This window comes from Acipenser ruthenus, chromosome 15 (assembly GCF_902713425.1).
Source record: "Acipenser ruthenus chromosome 15, fAciRut3.2 maternal haplotype, whole genome shotgun sequence".
In the NCBI taxonomy this organism is placed as follows: domain Eukaryota; kingdom Metazoa; phylum Chordata; class Actinopteri; order Acipenseriformes; family Acipenseridae; genus Acipenser; species Acipenser ruthenus.
Genome location: NC_081203.1, coordinates 8,917,877 through 8,942,678, shown reverse-complemented (window position 1 = coordinate 8,942,678; position 24,802 = coordinate 8,917,877). Strand labels below are relative to the sequence as shown.

At 38.6% G+C, this 24,802-nt stretch overlaps 1 protein-coding gene across 11 annotated transcripts in view; it reads right to left on the bottom strand.

The window, feature by feature from the left end:
- Positions 1–24,802, bottom strand: part of LOC117422010 (dynamin-1) — a 116,043-nt gene that overhangs the window by 50,256 nt on the left and 40,985 nt on the right. For 7 of the 11 annotated variants that reach the window (XM_058987128.1, XM_058987129.1, XM_058987119.1 and 4 more), the window contains exons 12-15: positions 23,327–23,397; positions 22,961–23,012; positions 22,277–22,288; positions 17,083–17,196 (exon numbers count right to left, since the gene is read on the bottom strand). In XM_058987128.1, the coding sequence (XP_058843111.1) occupies positions 17,083–17,196; positions 22,277–22,288; positions 22,961–23,012; positions 23,327–23,397 (249 nt within the window). The remainder of the gene's footprint in view (positions 1–17,082; positions 17,197–22,276; positions 22,289–22,960; positions 23,013–23,326; positions 23,398–24,802) is intronic. The other 4 variants (XM_058987122.1, XM_058987126.1, XM_058987124.1 and 1 more) reach the window with 1 other exon arrangement.

The following is a 24,802-nucleotide window of genomic DNA, read 5'->3' as shown; positions in this document are numbered from 1 at the left end:
TCCATATCCCAGTTGTTACAGTGAAGTGGCTGTGTGTGTGTGTGTGTTCTCCATCGCCTGGACTCTTCACTCGCCCGATCACTGGAGGCAGCGCACCAGCCCGCCCCGCCTGCCCAGTGTTCAGACTACCTGTTCAGGAAGTTCTGGTTGTACAGTAGTCTGCACATTGGTTAGGCTGTGTGGGGGAGCTCGAGGGGAAGCGAAAAGGACGCCCGACGCACACCCTGCCTCTCATCATATACAACTGGAAATGTTTCAATAATGCAGAGTGCTTTTCAAGACTTTCAAATAGAAAGCAATAGTATTCGCTATTTTTAAATCAGAACATAAGCTGTATTTATGTAATCTGATACATTCTAAATCAATACTTCTGCACAGATACAAAATGTAATCCTTTGTTTTTGCTACAAACTGCAGCGTCTTATTTTGAGGACAGTCAAGTTAGACAAGCCCGTAATCAGAGCAGTGAAATTTCACAGCGGCTATGAAACTCAACAAATCACATTGAAAATTGAGCTTTATCAACACTGTGGGGGAGAAAAACACCAAGAAATGTATGTATAATTTTTAGGCTTCAGTTTCTTATTTTATATTGAGGCATTGAAGGGCAATGTTTGCAGAATTAACAGTTACATTTAGACTTCACTTTTGTGATTAACAAAATGAGAGTAAGTTATCATAACAATATAGAAAATTAAAATAACAGGTAGATGCCAGTTAAAAATGCACCAAAAAATAACAAAGTAGCCACTCAGTGGGGTTTTAGATATTGTGCTTTATCCATCATTCTTATTTTATTTTATTTTGTTATTGTTTAATTGTTTTATATTATTGTTGTTGTTATTATTTATATCATTATTATAATTATCTACAGTTATTTTGTATTTTTTTACTATTTCCTGATACTGCATGCTCTTATTCTGTTTTAACCGACATGTAAAGCACTTTGAGATACTGTGGTATGAAACGCACTATATAAATAAAATTAATTGAATTGAAACAAAGAATCAAAGGAATTTGTGAATTACAAAATATGAAATATCAATGGAGCACTGTACCCTTTTTCTATGTACAGAATTAAATGTACCACTAATTTCTAAACCCTGGATATAAAATATTCTGAGCCATATTTTGGAACAAGCAAAACCTTTTCATATATCTCCATCCAATACACTGCATTAGGCAGCACATTAGCTGCTGTTGTATACTGTGTAATGTAATTGTGTGATCAGATGCATTCAATGTCTTTCATTATGTTAGTTCCAAAGGACAATAGCTGTTATACTGTCACTTATTTAATTTCCTCTTAAATGTATCAAAGAGGAGAGCTTCTTCCTCGCTGCAGCTCTGTGAAGACCACTGTTAGCCAAACAGGTATTATTGTACCTGCAGTAGTAGTATTTCATACGGCTTAATGCTTAGAAAAAGTTCTTGTACACCTGAAAGTAGTGCTCTCTTTCTTCAGATGTGTGTGTGCCCTGGCCTCCACCTTAATAGGGGGTCACACTCCTGCTTACTCACCTCCTTATATGCTATTCTGGTGTTGTTTCTACTGCAGCAGCACTTTTTTTTAATCCCCTTCAATTGAAATTCATGGTACAGACTGTATACTGATGTTTTTGTTGTTGTTTTAGTTCTGAAATGGTGTTTATTATTATCTATGAAAAGACATATATTGTTTCTAATCCACATATGAACATTTAACATTAAATACATTTTTATTTAGTATGAGATGCATCTTCTCATTTTTAAACAAACGTATGAATGTACCTAAGGTATGTACGTACGTATGTATTTATTGTATAGTATATTGAACCATTATAACTCATAGTTCAGAGCTTATTTTTTTCTGTTGTGGACTTTACATATTTATACATTTTATAAATTTGTTTATTTTTCTTTAATAGTCATCTCTTCCTAATTTGTCCCTTTTTCAATAACAAAGTTCCACTTGAACGCCATCCATTCTTCAGACCCTGTTATTTTTAAGGCTTTATAAATGGAAGAATAACGTTTCAGTCGCAGCTTCAAAAATTGACTTTTCTATAATTTCCCTTTTTATTGGTAAGTGTCTGTATGTGATGTGTTTAAATACTTCAGTGCAGTTTAAGTTGCATTCCGGAGATGATATTAACAATCTAAACTACATGTTTCAACATTCATTATTATTCCGCCCTTTTTCAAATGATTATACTGGTTTGAAATAGATGATTCTACGTTTTCTGCTTGTGCCGCTGCTTTTAATAATCTATTAGTTGTGTACTTGGAACCTTTTAGAGGTGCATTTTGTAAATCAATCTGTCAATTCCTCTCTTACAACATTTCCTTGTTAATGTTGCTCATACACAGCTATTCAGACCCCTGCACGCCATTTATGTAAAGACTTAAAATGGTCAACTTTCTCCAGCACAGGAAAACACAGAATGTTAAAACCCAAACCCTTTTGAAAACAGTCACAAAAAGTATTTCATTATTCAAAACGCTTTAAAAAAACTTAATCAAACGTAAAAGTAACAAAACTAGAAATGTACATTTTATGAAGAGCCTATTGTTCAATTTCCTTGACACATGACCGCTGGCTTTCACGGATCAAAAGTACAGAAAATCACAGCCACATTTTCTTAGTGTTAAATTACTTTCAACTCTATTTTGAAAGAGAAATAAACATTGGAAAACTACAAACACTAGTGGTGGGGCTTTCTTCAAAACTTGGTAGGAGGGTTGTGAGGGTTTACATGTTCTCACTTTCAGTGTTGTAGAATAATCTGTCTCGCTTTTGTATTTTAAATCAATGTTCTGTTTTGGTGATGCTGCTTCTGTAAACTGAACACAGAATGTAGGTAGCATTTTCAGTGGAGATTTATAAGCAAAGATTTACTCAACACAATTTACCAAGCTTTGAAAATAATCCCTTAAATAAGGAAAGAAAGTATAAATATTGGTTCTTGACAGCGTTTTATTCCATGAATCTTTTTTCTCAGGGTGTTCTCTAGGAGTTCCTGGTATTTTTTCTCTCTGTTTTCGCCTCCCTCTGACGGCAGTTTATTTTTATGAGTTTTCAGAAGAAACGTCTCCTTCAGTGTAGGCCTACAAGCATGTTAATTAAAACTCACTTTCAAGTTGTTGTTGATTTTTTGCTTACGGTACTTTAATCTATTCCCTCACAATGCTTTAAAGTTGTATAAACTTTAAACCTGTTTTCCATTTTAAAATATGTACTTGCAATTCACTTTCTGTATTTTTTCTGTCTCTATAATAGCTACTAGAATTTTGTATTTTATTATAAACCATGCACAGCTTCCTGAGAGGTCTATTTTATTTAATCTATGTACACTTAAAATAACAGAATTGAAATTTTATAATTTAAAGGGATTTTATTTTATTTCCTCTCTCTCTCTATATGTAACAGGGCGAGCAGCCCTGTACATTGTTTTGTTTATGTTAGTTTAGAACGGAGTCCCCTCCGCCCCTGTGCAGATGATTGTTTTGTGTTTATTATGATTTAGTAATGTTTTGTATATTTATGACGGCGAGCGCCGCAGGTTTTGTTATTGTTTTTGGGAAGCCCCATCCACATAGTAATTAATAAACTCATGCAGAAGGTGGCCATCTCCCGAATTAATTAAGTGATTAATTTTGTTGCTAATCGGGAGATGGTCACCTGAATATAAAAAGCCTGCAGCTCTCCAGCTCGAGGAGGGGGTGTTGTAGGAGCAGAGAGTGAACGAGAACGGAGAGAAAGAAACGTAAACGATAAAACAATACAGGAACAGTGACAGCGACTGCCCAGCCTGACCTGTATGGTTTATTTATTATTTGGTGTGCGAGATTTGTTTTGTTTAAACCTTTTATTTTGCTCTGTGAGCAGTGTGTTTTTGTTTAAATATTTTATTTATTTTTGTTTTTGCTTAATAAAAACAGCAAATGCCACCTTTACCTGCAGTACTCCCTGGTGTCAGTATTTTGTTCCTGCTTCTGCCTGACATCAGACCACCAGTCACCCTGTCACTATATATATATATATATATATATATACACACATACACACATACAGTGTATAATTAGGGGTCCAAAATTAGGAGGCTGCGTTATTTGTGTTTCGCCTTATAACGAATATTGGCATTTTTGTTCCCAAAATGATTTGCAATGCCCACAAGCCGCATTAATATTGTGGCATATGGTGGTAAATAACGAAGGAAACACACACAATTTGCAGGTACTTTAATCCACGACTTATTGGGACGACTATTCACGACCCATTAGCCTAGGCCACACGCTCACACAGCAGCACATTCACACAGCAGCACATTCACACAGAAGTACGTTCACACAGCAGCACGTTCACACAGCAGCACGTTCACGCAGCAGCACATTCACACAGCAGCACATTCACACAGCAGCACGTTCACACAGCAGCACATTCACACAGCAGCACGTTCACACAGCAGCACGTTCACACAGCAGCAGGTTCACACAGCAGCAGGTTCACACAGCAGCACGTTCACACAGCAGCACATTCACACAGCAGCACGTTCACACAGCAGCACGTTCACACAGCAGCACATTCACACAGCAGCAGGTTCACACAGCAGCACGTTCACACAGCAGCACATTCACACAGCAGCACGTTCACGCAGCAGCACGTTCACACAGCAGCACATTCACACAGCAGCACATTCACACAGCAGCACGTTCACACAGCAGCACATTCACACAGCAGCACATTCACACAGCAGCACGTTCACGCAGCAGCACATTCACACAGCAGCACATTCACACAGCAGCACATTCACACAGCAGCACATTCACACAGCAGCACATTCACACAGCAGCACATTCACACAGCAGCACGTTCACACAGCAGCACGTTCACACAGCAGCAGGTTCACACAGCAGCACGTTCACACAGCAGCAGGTTCACACAGCAGCACGTTCACACAGCAGCAGGTTCACGCAGCAGCACATTCACACAGCAGCACATTCACACAGCAGCACATTCACACAGCAGCACATTCACACAGCAGCACATTCACACAGCAGCACATTCACACAGCAGCACGTTCACACAGCAGCACGTTCACACAGCAGCAGGTTCACACAGCAGCACGTTCACACAGCAGCAGGTTCACACAGCAGCACGTTCACACAGCAGCAGGTTCACGCAGCAGCACGTTCACACAGCAGCAGGTTCACACAGCAGCACGTTCACACAGCAGCAGGTTCACACAGCAGCACGTTCACACAGCAGCACGTTCACACAGCAGCACGTTCACACAGCAGCACGTTCACACAGCAGCACGTTCACACAGCAGCAGGTTCACACAGCAGCACGTTCACACAGCAGCACATTCACACAGCAGCACGTTCACGCAGCAGCACGTTCACACAGCAGCACGTTCACACAGCAGCAGGTTCACACAGCAGCACGTTCACACAGCAGCAGGTTCACACAGCAGCACATTCACACAGCAGCACATTCACACAGCAGCAGGTTCACACAGCAGCACGTTCACACAGCAGCAGGTTCACACAGCAGCACGTTCACACAGCAGCAGGTTCACACAGCAGCACGTTCACGCAGCAGCACGTTCACACAGCAGCAGGTTCACACAGCAGCACGTTCACACAGCAGTACGTTCACACAGCAGCAGGTTCACACAGCAGCACATTCACACAGCAGCACGTTCACGCAGCAGCAGGTTCACACAGCGCAGGTTAACACAGCAGCACATTCACACAGCAGCATGTCTCACTCTTTACAGCAGCCCTCTTTGGAGTCAATCTTATCAAGAAAGCCTATTGGTTTTTCTTCATCTTTAAGCCATCCACGCAATGTAGATTCTGTAACATTTATGTCTTTTGAAACTGCTGCTTGGGTTTCACCTTTTCTTACTCTGTCCATCACATCGAGTTTAATTATAACAGAAAAAGATTTTCGTTTTTTGCTGTCTGCCATGCTTCGTACTGTATATTTATTTGCTTATGTATTTTTCAATAAAAGGCTACTTATTTTATCTTTTGGGTAAGAAACTATATCTGTGCAATAACTGTAGATAAAGCATTCCGTATTGGAAGCCACACGGTTATTATTAATGGATCACAGAGTTATCACTGACATAAACCAAAATGATGTTATTATGTTGTTTTCTTTGTGATTTAGTTCCTGAGACTAGTCGCCACAGTTATTATTATTGAGGTGTACTTGCCGCTCGCTGTGTGTGATTGTTTTCTGTAAAACATTGATACCCTGTCAGTTAAGAAAAGGCTTCATGCAAAGCTTGTTTTAACGTTGTCTTTATTACGCTGTATTGTCATATTTTCTACATTTTCTTTAAATTCTCAAATTAATAAATTGAAACCCGATAGTAAAGAGAGACCCGGGTAGTGTCGGGTAATTTAAAACCCCTGCTGACCTCTAATATTTCTGTATTTCCCCTTTGTGTAGGTTCATAATGGAATAAGAAAAATGAAGTTCACACAGACAGACGCTGCACTATTGTGTTTTAACAATTTTTCCAAATCTATAATAAAAAAATATTAGACGGTAGGCAATTTTCGATTTTAGTGCCTAGTTTTACACTGAATTTGCCAGGTGAATTAATTGACGTTGTTTGCAAACAGTGATGGTATTATTTGTTTACTTAGCAGACGCCTTTATCCAAGGCAACTTACAGAAACTAGGGTGTGTGAACTATGCATCAGTTGCAGAGTCACTTACAACTACATCTCATCCTAAAGACGGAGCACAAGGAGGTTAAGTGACTTGTTCAGGGTCACACAATGAGTCACTAGCTAAGGTGGGATGTGAACCGGGGACCTCCTGGTTACAAGCCCTTTTCTTTAACCACAGGACCACACAGCCTCCTATGTATGTACTGGGAATGAGTGAAGATTAGAAGCAAAGCACAGAGTATAATCACACAGTGACATGAATTAAGCTCTAAAAGTATGGTTATAACTTATGTAATTATTGTTTTTTTCATTCAGTTTTATTTTCAGTAAACTCAAAATTATTAAGGTGACCAATGTTCTATTGTTTTCAGTGCAAACAAATACATTACATTCCACAGATTCAGGGAGCTCAGCAAAATCAAATGACATATTTTTCAAGTTTTCAGTTTTAGAAATGTATTTCTACAGTGCTTAAACTTAGAACATGGTTTAAAGTAGTAAGAGGAAGGTTTGTTAAATGCCAAATAATGACTTACTTGTTTACCATGCTGGCACTGTTTACTCCTTATAAAACTTAATGCAAAAGAGGCAAAAAAAAACTTGGTCTGCGATGATTGCAGTTGGATTTGTGTGGGGGTGTGTTTACACTACAACCTAACTCGCTTCCAGTTTCTTATTCTTACTATGATTGGCTGCAAAGACAACAGGGCTAACCAGTGATTGGATAATGTTTTGTTGGGTGTTTTTTTTTTATTGTGCACAGTTTCCTAGTAACTGTAATATGACTTGTGTAATAGAAAATAAAAAAGGATTTGTCGTTAATATCTCCGAGTCATGGAGCCCAAATGTTCTGAGTCACACGCGGTCGAATCCGAATCTTTTGCGGCCATGACTCCTACAAGTCTGATATATATATATATATATTCTGCACATATACTTTTAATAATATCAATTCATTTTGACAATACCTACAGCCTACCCTTGAAGGAATTCAGAAATAGAAACTCCTTATTGATACTCTTAGTTGAGAGTTCCCATTTAATTTAAACTCCAGATGTGCTGGCACTTTAAGAATATTTTTTTATTTTAACCCAACTTGAAGCCTTTGGTTTAAGGATTGCCTAAAATCTCAATTCCAGATGCACTGTGCTGGTTTGGGTTTTCTTCCAGTTGTTATACAAGTTTACATGCCCTGTTATATTTGGAAAAAAAAAATTAAAAACAAACTCCATCTGCCTTTGTTATATGAACATTTCATTAATAGAAACTGATCAAATAGCAACTACAGCGTGTCAGAATGCCACTGAGTTTGTCTTCCGTACCCCATTCTCACAATTGGAAGAGCTGTATGATTTCACTGCAGAACAAACAGAGACTCCAGCCCCCTTTTTACAACAAGGTACATACAGTATATGTCATGCATACCCCAATATAGGAAATGTTCCAGTATTAAGAAAAGTAGGCCACCACTATTTACATTAACAGTATGTGGAATAACTACAGTACTAGGACTAGTGTCCATTTGACCAAGCAGTTCTGAAGATTCTATAGCCATTTCATGATATTCTGATACCTATAAGAACCAGTGTTCTGTGGTATATCAATATCTACGGTATACCATGATACCAAAATCCTACGATACCTAATATCAGGGTCAAATAAAACTATCAAAGTATCGCTTTTAAAACAACACTCTGTAATTGTGTGCTTTAACAACAATCTGAACTAAGCTTACTCATTTCCGCTTAGCTACATCTGACAAGACTAACTACACAAAGTACAGTCCTTTACCTTAATATCGTACAACGTAATAGTGCTTTCAGGTGTATTTTCTGTGTGTTGTACAGTACTGATATACCAGGGTGACCAGTTTGTGCTCCTGCTTGGAGTTTAAATGTGAGAAATAGCCCAATTAAACCCCCATTGTATATCATTTGTGTATATTTCTAACACACAAAAAGTGGTTAATAAAAACAGCACTTCAGCACCTTTCTCTACAGCTCTTAATCAACTTGCTGAAACTGTATCCACTTTTCTTTTAAGTTATTTATGGGGCTGACATAACCGGCTTTCCGGTAGTTTTATGGTACAGCTGGGATGGGACTAGCTGGCTGTCTGGCAGGCGCATCCACTACGAATCAAGCAGGACTGCCAGGTTTTATTGTAGAGCAATGCATACAATAATAAAGTGCCTCAGAGTTCAAGCAAGGACTGTGAAATCTCATGGTTAACCCATTCAGCACTGCCACTGCCCTAACTGAAGTGGAAGACATTCGGGTTAGCCAGCGCTGGGGAAGTAATCCATTACAGTAACTTCAACAGAATTGTAACTAGTTATGGTAACTTAGTACTTTGGAAAAAAAAAATAACTACAGTAGTTACAGTTACAAACAGTTACCTCTCCGCACATATTTTACAGAGATATATTTTTTGTCTGGTCAGGCTGCAGGTCAAAATATTCTTTGAAGATCCAGATATCGAGCCCACAAGTTTTCTACTAAGATGATATGAAGAGTGTTGATGTGACATGTAGAGGTGTGACTTGTACTGTTGAAGTGTTTTAATTTCCACATTATGCATTAGCCATAGACCTTTTTTTAAATGTAACAGAAAGTAACTACGTTATTTTTTTCACATAAATGCTCCCACATTGTGTTACCTGGAATCACTATAGCTACAACATGTCATCAAATTACAGTAACTCCCCAACACAGTTAGCCATATAAGTTAAACCGTAGTACAAGCATATGTACTGTAAGCATGGTAAATATGTGATATAAGCATGGTAAAGGTATAGTAAACTCAAACTGCAAAATGATCGTGCATTCAGTATTTACAGTATTAGTCATTCATCTTAAAACAGTAAATGAAGCCTCTAATTTAAAGCAGCTTCCAGGTATTTACACTAAGACTCCAGGCGGTATGCTACAGTGCCCCTTTGAATCCAGATGCTTATTTTACTCATTTTGGAACGGGGTAGTAAGCACTCTTCTTCAAATTACTATCATGTTGGTTTGGATAAGGGAACCTGTCCAGTTTCACTCATGCTCGGAACTTCAACTAACATGTATTTTCTTTCTACACTTTTGCATTTTGCTGTTTAGACGGTTTAGCATCATTCATTTTTTTATGTATACAAAGCTCACATTTAACACCCAGTAACCATTTTTTTTAACCCCAAAACTTCTTCAGCTTTTCACTTCATAAGACGCATTTGTTTTTTAACAGCGATTCCGGCTCCACAGGCTGTGTTTTGGTATGCCTGGTGGAGGCACTGCGGCTATGTATCAATAGAAGAAACAGTAATAAAATGCTGCTAAAATCTTGGATGAAAGGATAACAGCTGATGGAATAGTCCTCAAAGTTACGTTAGATTCTTGCATAGACATTTTTAAATAATGAAAAAAATACACTGCTGTGCAAAAGTCTTAGACATGTTGCATTTTTCTACTCTGATGAATTATGAGCATCAACAATTTACTCAAAGACTCCACTAATATTATAACAACCATGACTTGCATAAAGAAGGAAAAACATTGAGTGAAATGGCTTGCATCACTCGATTTTCAAGGTGTGGTATCCAAAGCATAATCAACAGTTTTCTCCCCAATTTGGAATTGCCAGTTGTGTTATTATTAATCCCGGTTCACTGCTGCAACACCCCGGCGACTCGGGAAACGGAGGCTGAAACACGCGTCTCCCGAAACATGTTCCTGCCAAGCCGTACCTTCTGGCAGTTCTGTTGTCAATTCAAAACAATAACAGAAGCAATATTAATTGGGCTGACTATAAACCACAGGAATGATTGCACAAGGCAAAAGGGTGGAGCTACATTTTATTAATGAATGGCAGAACACTGACTCACAGACAGTTTCCAGAACAATACATTATTTTTGTGTTTATTTTTAGACATGTGAATATGCGTGTGTTATAGTTTCCATTCTCTGAAAGTCTGGACCCCTGTTGTTGAGACAGTTCCTTATCACTTCTAGGGATTCGAATCGCCTGTTCAGCTGATCTGTAGAGAAGCACTCAAAGGCCCCCTTAATGCAGGCAGCGCTTCAGCTCTGGCTACATACTTGTACTAGTCTTTGTGAGAATCCAGCGGCCTGATTCAAATGGCTGGTATGTCTGGTAATGGAAGCCAGATGCCACTCCCTCCACCCCAGTCACTCCACTGAAGGTTATCATTACTGTCTGGGCAGGGCATTTCCCTGCCGCCTTGTGTTGGTTGTGGGACTGTGGTTCCAATACCCACTGCGGCCAGCCTGTCTGTTGCCAGGTTCCACCCAAAACTATTTCTGATAAACCTCAGGCAGTTTCCATTGGTTAATATTTTAAATACATACATACCAATCCAATAAGCTTTTAAAATGGATTTTGAAACATCAATTTTCTTGTTTGAATCTTTCAAATGAATTGTTTCTTCAAAACACACTAAAGGTGCAAATAATTGAACATTTAGAAATAACAAATGATAATATACTAAGAAGCAACATAATGCCACCAGAATTGAATACAATCACGTGTGTGAATGTGTAGAGGCATTATAAAAATATTGACATCCTAGCCAATATTCTATTAAATGTACTAAATATCTTAGAAAATATTTTATATATTTTTTAAAACTAATGAAGTGAAAATGGAGTGTGAGATCTATGAAAGTTATTCATCTGTATTAGTTGACGTGCATGTCCGAGTGTGTGTGTTAGGGTTAGGGTTAGATCTGTGAAAGTTATTGTATCAGTTGACGTGCATGTCTGAGTGTGTGTGTTAGGGTTAGGGTTAGATCTATGAAAGCTGTTCATCTGTATCAGTTGATGTGCATGTCCGAGTGTGTGTGTTAGGGTTAGGGTTAGATCTATGAAAGTTATTGTATCAGTTGACGAGCATGTCTGAGTGTGTGTGTTAGGGTTAGGGTTAGATCTATGAAAGCTGTTCATCTGTATCAGTTGATGTGCATGTCCGAGTGTGTATGTTAGGGTTAGGGTTAGATCTATGAAAGCTGTTCATCTGTATCAGTTGATGTGCATGTCCGAGTGTGTATGTTAGGGTTAGGGTTAGATCTATGAAAGCTGTTCATCTGTATCAGTTGATGTGCATGTCCGAGTGTGTGTGTTAGGGTTAGGGTTAGATCTATGAAAGTTGTTCATCTGTATCAGTTGATGTGCATGTCCGAGTGTGTGTGTTAGGGTTAGGGTTAGGGTTAGGGTTAGATCTATGAAAGTTGTTCATCTGTATCAGTTGATGTGCATGTCCGAGTGTGTGTGTTAGGGTTAGGGTTAGATCTATGAAAGTTATTGTATCAGTTGACGTGCATGTCTGAGTGTGTGTGTTAGGGTTAGGGTTAGATCTATGAAAGCTGTTCATCTGTATCAGTTGATGTGCATGTCCGAGTGTGTATGTTAGGGTTAGGGTTAGATCTATGAAAGCTGTTCATCTGTATCAGTTGATGTGCATGTCCGAGTGTGTGTGTTAGGGTTAGGGTTAGATCTATGAAAGTTGTTCATCTGTATCAGTTGATGTGCATGTCCGAGTGTGTGTGTTAGGGTTAGGGTTAGGGTTAGGGTTAGATCTATGAAAGTTGTTCATCTGTATCAGTTGATGTGCATGTCCGAGTGTGTGTGTTAGGGTTAGGGTTAGGGTTAGGGTTAGATCTACTGAAAGCTATTCATCTGTATCAGTTGATGTGCATGTCCGAGTGTGTGTGTTTGTCTGTGTTGATATGTAAAGGACCAGAAGTGTTCAAGGTGACAAGGCCTGACAGTCTAACTCCCTAACACAGGTAAAGGAAAAACACAATAAGGGAAAGATTCCCTTTAAAAGAGCCACTCGAGAAACAATGGCCCATTTTTCCTCAGTCGTGTCTTGTTAGTTTTGGGTCCCCCGGTGCCCCACAACCACAATCCTGGCCAGCTTTAAAAATAAATAGCCGTGGAGGTTAAAAGCCCTGGAGGGGAAAGAGAGGTTCCTGCCTAACCACGTGTGTTAGTCATTTAGAAAGCAGGCTTTTCAGAGAGGCTTTTGTTAACTGGGAGATGAAAGGGACCAACACACAGCACCCCCTACTCCCCACATGGAGCTCATTAACAAACCAACCTTCGAACCAGACACCCCTCTTAAAACAAAATCAGGTTATGAAAACCAGTCCTCATATTTAACTGAAGGAGAAAGCTGAGACTGGCAGCTTCTGCAGCGCAGATGTCAGGCCACTTTTCATTATTTGCCTTCCTTTAGTGGGGCTCTTGGGCTTAGCACCCAAGAGCTTTGGCATAAAATATGTACTCTTAAAGAAGTCACAACCAAGGGTTGAAAATCATGTTAGCAACATTGTTACGGGTCCCTTAATGTTCAAAATCTTATTTTTTTTACTCTAATTGGGGATATACAATTTTTTACAATTGTACAATTTCTTCTTCCTGGTACAGTACCAACCACTTCTTTTGGCGAGGATAACTTTCCACAGCTTCACTTTCAGCCTCCAAAAGACCTCAATTTGGTAAATCAGGAACAGCAGTGGTCTTGAATTAGGGTTGCCACCTTTTCCAAACCCAGACATATTTCTCAGTCAGCGTTGGTCTATCAAAACTACATTATACTGTAATACAGTTTAACACAATACCACCAGATCGCAGTACAAATCAATAAGTAGCTTAAACTTACATGTAGATGAGTAGAGTTTTCATTATTGTGTATGGTTGTTTTGACCGCTGGGGTCACATGACTGCAACAACTCAATTAGACTGTTTACATCACATGGATATGTTCGTTGTAGAATGTAAAGATCACTACTGAACAGTACATTTCTAATAAGATAGTGGGCATCCTTTAAGCAACTAATGTATGTCAAAGAAAATATTAAAGGAAGCTTGGTGTTTCTTTTGCGTTTCACTTAAAACCGCACATTGGCGTCCGGGCTTGTTAATTCCTGCCATCCGGACATAGATGCCAATTCCCAGACCCTATCTTGTATCTGTATACGCTCAAATGAAAGTACAAAACTATCACAGGTCAAAATAGTAGTCCTCACAAAGATTAGGGGACCAGTGCTCATGTTGCCAATGGTTAGGGCTCTGGACTTTTGACCAGAGGGTTGTGGGTTCAATCCCCAGTGGGGGACACTGCTGCTGTACCCTTGAGCAAGGTACTTTACCCAGATTGCTCCAGTAAAAACCCAACTGTATAAATGGGTAATTGTATGTAAAAATAATGTGATATCTTGTAAGTCGCCCTGGATAAGGGCGTCTGCTAAGAAATAAATAATAATAATAATAATAATAATAATAATAATAATAATAATAATAACAATAATAATAATAATAAGAGCTAAGACAATAGATTGATTTCAATACTAGGGTATAAGACAAATAAAAGTCTTCTAGTTGTCTTTAAAATGTCTTCGAAGACTACGCCAGTTGTTAATATTTTAAATGTTTGTCTTTTACTAAATTCTTTCATGTTATCTGAAGAGTAGGTGGTCTGCTTTAAGTATCAAACAGCAGCGATCTTGAGCCGTACAGCTTGTAAAGCTGCTTTATTGATGACCTCTTCCCTGTATTGTCAGCTGTATTAGATTGAATAGGGGCATGTAAAGCAGCAAGGCGAGGGAAAAACATAAGCAGGATAAATAGCGTTAAACAGTGGTGGTATTAATATAGATTTAGGGCTAAATAGCGATGGTATTTAAATCGGATGCTGTTAATATCCCTACGTGGTTGTAGCTGACCACAAAAGTTCATAAATCTTACATTCCATGCACTTTCATTTGCTACATAGGTCTCTAATGTGCCATTATGAAATAAATAGATATTGTAGCAAACATGTGTTTTAGTGGTTAAAGAAAAGGTCTTGTAACCAGGAGGTCCCCGGTTCAAATCCCAGCTCACTGACTCACTGTGTGACCCTGAGCAAGTCACTTAACCTCCTTGTGCTTCATCTTTCGGGGGAGACGTTGTTGTAAGTGACTCTGCAGCTGATGCATAGTTCACACACCCTAGTCTCTATATGTCGCCTTTGAAAAAGGCATCTGCTAAATAAACAAATAATAATAATAATAATTATAATAATAATAATATCTGGTACTGCACTTGAGGGCAGATTAAATCTAAATGCTGTTTGCCACCTTGGGATAAATGTTGGTACTAAAACAAAAATTCACAATGCCGCTCAAATACAGCCCAGAACTGTAGGGGCTGTGTCATTTTAACATGGTATAAAAACCCATTCATTCAAGGGTTGTAGAACCTGCACTAGGTAACACAGGTCCTTTTTTAAAGACAACTTAGAAGTTGCTCTTATAGAGCATGCTTACAAATTCACATTTAAAAAACAATAACACAACATACAAATGAAATACAAAAAAGGCGCACAAAGTACACCAAACACAACTATTGACTATACTTGTGTAAACGACACAACACTTTTGACAAAATCCATTGATTTTTTTTTTTTTATTGCATTTTTATTTTTTAAAGAGACAGTAACCAAACACACAGTTTTTCCTCCCCTGCACATACCAGCATTCTGTATCGGCATTATTTTGGGGCCACGACCAAATCCCTACTGAAAACAATGGTGGATACCCTCTACAATCCGAAACCTGACGATTACGGAATTGTAAGTCTTGACTGTTACAGTCTGGCATCAAGTCCCGTGATTTTTCTTTGTAATCAAGTAAATTGCATAAATGCACACATGTCCCATGTTGGTACATCTGTAGTAAAATACTTGTTTACATAATGGAGAGTAAAATTAAAATGAATCCAATCCTGGAATGACAGGGTAAACCAGGACAGTGCTCCTACTGCATGTACTGTAATCCAGTCCTGGAATGACAGGATATACCAGGACAGTGCTCCTACTGCATGTACTGTAATCTAGTTTTTCAAAGAGTTCAAATCATTTGTAGCATTTATACCTTTTACTAGGTACAGTATTAGATTTTACAGTTGCTACCTCTACAAACCAGCACACTGTGTTATCTGGCACACTTTTCTGTCCCATGTGGTGCCGGGTTAGACAGGTTTGTTTATACACTACTCGATTCTACAAATTCTGTTTTACAAATGCTCCTTTGTTGAGTGACTGCGAGTTACAGTTTGTAGGATTTGTATGAAAAATATCCCATACAAACATATTTAGCTGCAATATTAATTGTTAATGTTTTTGGATATCTTTATTTTATTTTAACATTGGAATGTTTTTCAACTGTAGGGTATATTTTCTTCAGCCACTGTTTGAGTGACGTGCAGAAAAAAATGTCATTCTTTTTTTCATAGTGTTTTTTTTTGCACATAATATAGGAAAATAAAAAAAGAAATAAAAACGAAATAAATAAAAAGATATATGAGCATTTATTGTGCATCTTGAGACGATGTATTATTCTAAAATTTAAAAGCAATCTAGCCTACCTTACCCACAACAGCAAAAAGGGCTTGCATACATTTATATGCTTCTGAATACGTAAATATCCGCTCGACGTGCTCGAATTAATAAATTACAAATTACTGTACACGTTTTCTTCCCATCTGCTGTATCTGTGCTTCTAACAGGCGTGTGGTTTCAGCCACTTGTTTTATTTCAGTAAAAGTATGGTTCATGGAAATGGTAACTTCAGTTCCCTCTCAAAAGCTAAAACATCCCTGTGTTATATCGTCCTTCACATTTTACAGAGTCTTACATTTCAGGAATTGTTTGATTGCCGCATAAGAGAAACTTCAAACTGGAAAGCTGCACAATTTCCACAGCTTCTCAGAATGACATCAACCTTCCACTTACGTGAAGTTTACAAAACTACACGAATTAAAGTCTGTTTTCAAACAACCCAAAATCTTGAAAGATGCTGTTGGGTGAATGGGTCATTTCTTCTTGGCTAGCAGGAAGATAATTGCTGTGGGGATGTCTGATCCCATAGCTCTCCTACTAAGAGTCATGTATTGTCAGCTATGGCCAAACGTTTTGCATCCCTTAGAACTTTAGGACTGAGACATAATTTTACAAAAACTATATTAACATAATTTAGATCTTTTATTTAACATAATGTAATCAAATAAACTGCAAAATGATATTGCAAAAGTCTACCGGAAGCCATAATAGTAGTATAGTTACATTTCTAAATGTCACATTTTTCAATTTGTCAGTTTTCCGTTAAGTATATGGAAAACTACAAAGCGGTATGTAATTCAATATGTTAAAGTAACATTATACAGCAGGTTTCATTCGACTTTTTGAAGCAAAATGAGTGAATTCTATAGGGTGAGGCAAAATTTTTGGCCATAGCTGTAGACAACCTCTTTAATGCACATGAATTCTGTAAGCATGCATAAATGCAAATGTACAGTAGATGAAAAACAAATGTTGCCACATAAAGAAAACACAACCGTAATTTAGATCTGCTAGATATGCACTGACCTCATCATCCTTGTACCAGGATAGAGTCTCGGCCGTCAGCACAAACCAGTACTCCTTGGCACCTCCCTTCATGATGCCAATGTTGTTAATGGTAAGCCAGCCTTTCCTGATCACCTGCAGAGGACAAGAGACATTAGACATATTGAGACACAAGACACAGCTCACCCACTCCTCAATATCAGTGACCTCCATTTCACATCTAATATTCTCCCTGTCTCTAATCTGTTGGTTGAAAACGGCTGGACCAGGAAGCAGTTGCTTGCAGGTCAGGGTGGACATTTTTTCCTCAGAACAGAATGTAGAGAGACAGTAATATAGTTTACAAATCCCTCCATGTCTAGTGAGGTCAGTTTGTTTTGGTCATCTGTCTTGCTTTTTGCAAGCATCTGTCTGACAGTGCTAGTAAATACGTTAACCTTTAAGTCTGCTTTGATTCATCCTAAGAAAAAGCAGCTTTTTCCCTTATCTGACAGTGTTTTATCATGGTCAAACAAGCTATGTGTCTTTACTTCAGCTATGCTTTTACTATAGTATAACGCAGCAGACTTTTGTAAGGGCAGGAACTGGCATCTTTGCTACACACAGGTAAACCACTGCTTATACATACAATTAAACACATCTCTGATCTTTGCAAACATGCAAGACAGATGAAGAAAGCTGCTGCCAGCCCCTCTGTGTATGGGGGAGTGAGAATCCTGGTTCAGATCAGGGGGAAATCAAAGGGTTGGGTTTGGAAGGGCGTTTCATTTGTGTCTGGAAAGCAAGCACATGTGACCCTGAGGAAAACAAAGAACACATTCTTCACTGTCTCTAGGTGGTATACTTGTCTGACCACCCCCTTCCACCCCCAATTGCTTTTCTTCATTGATGTTCTCATATAAAAGGAAAGTGTAGTCAAAATGTACAGCTATAGTCAAATGTTTTCCAACACCTAGAATTTTAGGATTGAGATATAATAAAAATTAAAAAAATTAAAAATCTAAACATAATTTAGATATTTTATTTAACATGATGTAATAACAGAAACTACAAAATCATATTGCAAAAGTCTACCGGAAGCCATAATAGTAGTTCAAGTTAAGATTTAAAAATGCCACATTTTTTTATGTAACATTATTCAACAGAATTAGTTAATTCTATAGGGTGATGCAAAACATTTGGCCATATCTGTGGTATATTATAGGGGCAGCAGTGTGGAGTAGTGGTTAGGGCTCTGGACTCTTGACCGGAGGGTTGTGGGTTCAATCCCCAGTGGGGGACACTGCTGTTGTACCCTTGAGCAAGGTACTTTACCTAGATTGCTCCAGTAAAAACCCAACTGTATAAATGGGTAATTGTATGTAAAAAAATAAAATAATGTGATATCTGTATAATGTGAAATAATGTATAATGTGATATCTTGTAACAATTGTAAGTCGCCCTGGATAAGGGCGTCTGCTAAGAAATAAATAATAATAAATAATAATAATATATTGTTCCCTCTAGAATGCTGTAGTCGGGAGCCAGTGCAAGTGCTAGTGTAATAGCAGTATTGGGCAAATGGAAACCATTACCATACTGCCTTATAACTGAAGGACCAGCTATAACAAGGAAGCACCGTACAAGCAAAATCAGTGTAGTTAATAACTGCACTGCATTGCATTGTATGGGCAGCAGTGTGGAGTAGTGGTTAGGGCTCGGACTCTTGAGTGGAGGGTCGTGGGTTCAATCCCAGGTGGGGACACTGCTGCTGTACCCTTGAGCAAGGTACTTTACCTAGATTGCTCCAGTAAAAACCCAACTGTATAAATGGGTAATTGTATGTAAAAATAATGTGATATCTTGTAAAAATTGTAAGTCACCGTGGATAAGGACGTCTGCTAAGAAATTAATAATAATGTTTGGATTTGTCAGTGGGTGCAGCTATGACTGTAAGGACCACTTGTACAAAGAGGTGTTTTCTGACACCCCAAATCAGCTTCACCTGATGCTTCTGATTGCAATCAAAGCCATCAGTACAAGTCCTTGATAAGTCCCACTTTTTGGAGTTTCTGGACTATGGGACATAGTCTCAATACCTTACTTTGTAACATCGACAATCAAATTCTTTAGAGAAAAAAAATAAAAGTGAACTTAGCACCAGACTAGATGATTTGTGAATTTTAAAATGTATTAACACCCAGATCTCACACCTCACAACTCAATATTTCTGTCTCCCTACATGTCTGGTTTAGAGAGGGACTACTATAGCCATAACGTGACGGTGTCAACAGAGGGTGTGTGCCACTGACATCTTAAGTAGGGGACAGAGCTAATTTACATTACCTCTGACAACTGGTTAGATACAATCTCTCTGAAACAATCTGTGACGGTAAATCACATCTAAAACCATTTCTGGCCAGTAAAATAACCAGGCAGTAGTTTTAGAAATTTTCCTATATAATAAATATATATTTATTAAAAACAACTATTTCTTCAGAAAAAAAAAAAAACATAATAATTGAAATGTCAAATGTCAATGTTTTGTATTTAGTTTCTTTATATGAACTCAAAATCCAAGATGCTTCACGTATTGTCTCGACTTGGAGTGGCAATCACTGCTTTTCCTAGGACTGACGTATTAAATGTTGACTTTCTTCATGGGAAATGGTAAAAAGGTGTAATGTTAATTTGGACCACAGGAGGGCGTTATATGGGGGAGTGTGACAGAAATACAATGATTCTTGGTTGTAAAGCTCCCTCCCGACCTGTGAGGGTGCTAAGCAGCGAGAACAGAGTTCTTTGGACGGACTGGTCTGACAGTTCTTTCCCCGGGTCGGGAAGTCGGCCAGTCTGGATGAAGGCGAGACTCCGTTGCAAGAACGCATTGACCCGGAAGGGAAACGACGTGGCAGCCGCAGACTGGAGAGACGGTTGCACTCGTTTACTATTTGCATAAAAGGGGGCGGAGAATCGCAATCTGTTCCTTCATGTTGGTTTTGTATTTTAACCTAGAAGGACTGTGAGAGACCCCAGAGACCGTAGCAGTTTCGTGAGTGTCTGTTTGTTCTGTCTGTTAGTAACTCTCTTGTTTTTGAATCACCAGACAGCTAACATGTTTCTGGAGCTGTCGCCTTGGGCCAGCACAAAGCCAGAACAACACTTCACCACTGTCACAAAATAAACTTTTATCACCCACCAGGAGCACTACTGCACACACCCAGGACTGGTGACCGTGTTTGTATTATTGTGGGGTGGACTACAAACCTATTGTTATTTACCCCGTGCAGTACACATTATTGTTTGGTCGCCAGACCTGTAAAACAAAATAACAAAACCCTTTCCAAACAGGATTACAATCATCTCTGTCTGTTTCATTCACGCATTGCATCACTTCGGCACCTGTACCCAATCAACCACTTTGCCACAGGGAGCTACAGCATACACTGAACTAAGTGACACAGAGAACTGTGCAGAATGGTTCCTATTTCAATTCAACCCTAAAATGGCACATTTGAACAATACTGGGAGAAAATGGTGAATTGAAAATTGTGTATAACATTTCTATCACTGTAACCCAGCATTCCACTGATAAAAGAAACAGAATACATCACTGATAAATTGCAATATACTTCAGCCCTTTTTAAAATATATTTCACTGAAATTAAATAATATGGGTTTATTCACAAAGCTTTAATACATGAAACTTTTATTTTCAAATAAGCTCAAATAAGATTTATTTTCAATTACCTCTGCATATCTGAAACCTATAGGTCCGCTCGGCTGGTGAGTAAAAAATGTAAATAACACATGAATCAAAGCATTCATTAATAAATCAATATGATGCATGGCTGCAGCGACTTGCATATAGCAGGGGGCGTTGGGAATCCCTAAGGGAGCTGTTTTAAGACAAGTTGTAGAGGTTTGGGATTTGCACTAATGCAGTGTTGTGGCATTGTGTACATTAGGCTGGAGTTATGAGTAAGGAATGTCGGGGCTGCTGGGTTCAAGTACCACCATGTAAGATAATATATTATACCATATGGTTGATAAATTGTAATGCAAAGAAATCTGTGAGATATAAAATCGGTGAGATAAACTGTGTAATATAAAATCGGTGAGATAAACTGTGTAATATAAAATTGCTGCATATCCCCTTGGCTGGAAGGCGATCGCACATCCTGCAGTGATATTTCACGAGGAACACTAAAAGAGAGTGCTAAACACATATTTTTCTGATATACACCACCCACTCGATATATCGTGGGTGTCAGTGTCCAGTATATCGCGGGCCGCGATATAGCGAGAGACCCATAGAAAAACAAATAGGCTAACAAATACTATACAACCACTCCCTCGTTTTACTGGGGGTCCAGTATAAAAAGCAGCACACCATTTTAATACGTACAGCGGAGGGTAATTGCTTCTCATCATCGTCAGTCTCCAATTAATTTCATGAGTCTTCCTCTCCTTTCTCAAATGCACAAACCCGCTGCATTGAAAGAATCCATTCCCAACACAGGAGGCTTGTTGCTAGGGAGATGATGTCACTGCCTTGTGGCTTTTGCTAGTGCATTGCTGCCACACACAAACACTTCGTTGGCTAAAATAAAAACCGCTTCAGCAAGTATATTTAATTTGCTTTGTGTTATTGTGCAATACGTGTGTATATGATATGTAGTACGATATTAATGTTTTGTTTTTAATTGTTTTGCAGATTGTTGTTTGTGATTATTGATTTTCCAAAATAAAATTTAAAAGTTCTGGAATTCACGCTGGCAAGAAGGGAGACACTATATGATCATGTCTGGTATTGATTTTGTTGTGATATTCCAGAGTTTTAGATTATGTAAGTGGCATTAAATATCTTTATACCACACTGTATGACACGTGTTTGGATAATACAGGGTTTGGGTAATCAAGTGGTAGCTGTAATAATACACCATTGTATTATTTTGAACAGAACCAAGACAAGGCTGCAACTGTCACAGCTTCAAAGCACTTTACTACTATAACTGAGTGAAGAAAGAAGTTCACTTCCTGACTAGTGTCAATCATTTTCAACAATGCTTCAACATTATGAAAGAGGAAAGGGAGAAAGTTATCAAGGACTCAAAGCAGCCTCTCAACTAGATTAGTGACAGAGCACTGAAACAATCCACACACACACACACACACACACACACACACACACACACACACACACACACACACTGCACAAGCTCCGCCTACTCACCATGATTTCATCCTGCAGGGGGTTGCCATGGCAACAGCAGCAAAGCAAAGAGAAGGGGTAAGAGAGTTATTAGAAAAAGCAAAAGAACGAAGCAGTAGAAGATCAGTCTTGCTGGCCTTTGAATGCAAATCAAGGGTGTTTCAAAGTAACCCTGCGGTTTGGTAGAGAATACATCAGATAAAGCAGGAAATTGTAATAAACGGTGGCACCTTTTAACAGTAAGTATAACGGCATCGGCGTCCCAGTGAATCACCAAGTAAACGCACTGCGGTTTGGAGTGAGCCATGCCACTGAGCTTCCTGCTTGAATCTTGGCTGAGGGCCCACTTAGGACAGAAGGCCTGCATTGGCTTTTGCGCTCCCACAGGGTTAGGGTGGACAGTTGTCTGGTGCTAGTTCACCCCATGAGGCGACCCAGGCTGGGTCTCCAGGTTCATTAACTTAATAAGAAAGCCATAATACACAACAGGGCACAATAAATTATGCAACAGTTATTGAGCTTATAAAATACCCCCCTGTGCACAGGGAAGTAGTTCAGATTGATAATTATATGCTGTGACATCCTCAGATCAGTATGGCCCAGTGTGACCCAGAGAGGGCAGATTTAGAAAGACTTCTGCCTCAGGGATTCACGGCTTTGCAGTTTCCAAGCCTGTAGGGGGCGATCTACTCAACTCCTACTCACCTGATTGCCGGCTGCCTTCTTCTTGCTCATCTGGCTGCTCCTCTGTTGGGCACTGAGCATGAATAAAACAGACAAAAACACTGAAAACTCAAATTCTTATTTAAGTATAAATAAAAATATACATGTATTGGAAATGAAAAGTTATCGTTGAATAATAAGGGATCGGTGAAGTAGTAGCTAGGTACGGGTTGTAAACTGGTGTATTATTGCCATTAAGAACTGAAACACTTTGTTTAGATTTTGTTTTGCTAGATTGTATTAGGAGGGTTGACACTCATTTTTTAAAGATCAGTTAGATCAGTGTATTTATTAGAATGTAATATTGAGAAATAATGAATTAGTACATACTTAAATAAATGCTCTTACTTGGCAAATCCAATGAAATCCTCATGGTTTGTGTTCATGTAAGCCAGTTCAATATCTATCAGCAACATCACCTAGCAACAACAGACAGACAGCGTTATTATAACCCAAGGCAGAAAACACAGGACAGAGGGCGCTGCTTTATTGCCCTTAATATTAAACCACTTTCACTTGAAGTGTAGCTCTAAACACAACGCAACAATACCCAGTCCCTGATCTCTAACAACTAGAACACACTGCCTCTCTCCCAGTCCTTCAGATTTTACCACTGGCTTATACCACATCCCTTCAAGACTCTCAGCTCGAACCACTAGACCAGTGGTGTTCAATCTTTCTTGTTCGCAGACTGCTTGATTTTTGTTTTTTATCTCAGCGGACCACACAATAACAGTATAGCTTACTGTAAAATGAGCACATAAAAAAATCACTATAATATTAAGAATAACCATAGACTTACATTTCTTTGTTTTATGCAAAGTGTGGGTCTTTTTCTGTGAGCAAAGTTCTAGTTTCTTTTTCATTAACACAAATTTACTGAGAGGAATAAAATGTGTTGTTTTATTTTTAAATGGATAATTACAGCACCAATTGATTTATGTGAATTAATAATCTGTGAAGTTACATCCATGAGGTACCAGTACAGTCGGAGTTATGAATCTCCAACTATAATCTTTATTTATAAAGCTGAATGTTTGGATGCTGCACGCTGATTGGCTGTTGAGGATTTTTTACCACGTAGTTAAATAGTACAATGCACGGCAGAACTTATTTCTGCAGAAGCACAGTTCAATTAATACATTATCAATACAGAACATATTAAGCTCGCAGTGCATGCACACATTCATTGTTGTGAGAGGTCTTTTAAAGTTTTTAAAAATAAGTGGCATTCCTTTCGTCACATTTGATCTTTTCGGAGGCATGAGAGTAGACAAGTGGCTAGAATTACAAGAGGCAAAACCTCTGCTGAAAAAAACAAGAGACAAGTCAACAACTTCATGAAACGAAAAAAAGAAAAATGCTTGGGTAGCTGGTGTTGTGTCTTAAAAACAGTTTGGCTTGAAAATGTAAACAGTCTGTTACAATAATTCTATGATTCAGTGCGTAATTCAGCTGGTCAAGAGTAATCAATTGCGTTATGTTAGCTTCTGTGCTGGTCTCAATCGCTCTGTAAACAGTGCTGACATAAACCGCACTGATAGCCTGTTAGTGACCAAGCATTTAAAAATGCCAATCATGTATTTTTGTATTGGCTTCTCCAGGTCAGCGGTAGTAATGCGTGGATAGTGAACTTCGTCTTGGCCTCCTTTTCTGTGTCTTTTCATTATCATCAAAAATCAGCAATAAACTTTTTTTTAAATATTTTTTTAACTTGGAGATATCTACATGAATTTTCTTCCTGAGTTTTTAAGGTCTCAAATTTTGAGTTTGCAATGGGATCTATAAACCACTAGCCCACACTGCCTCCCTCCCAGTCCCTCA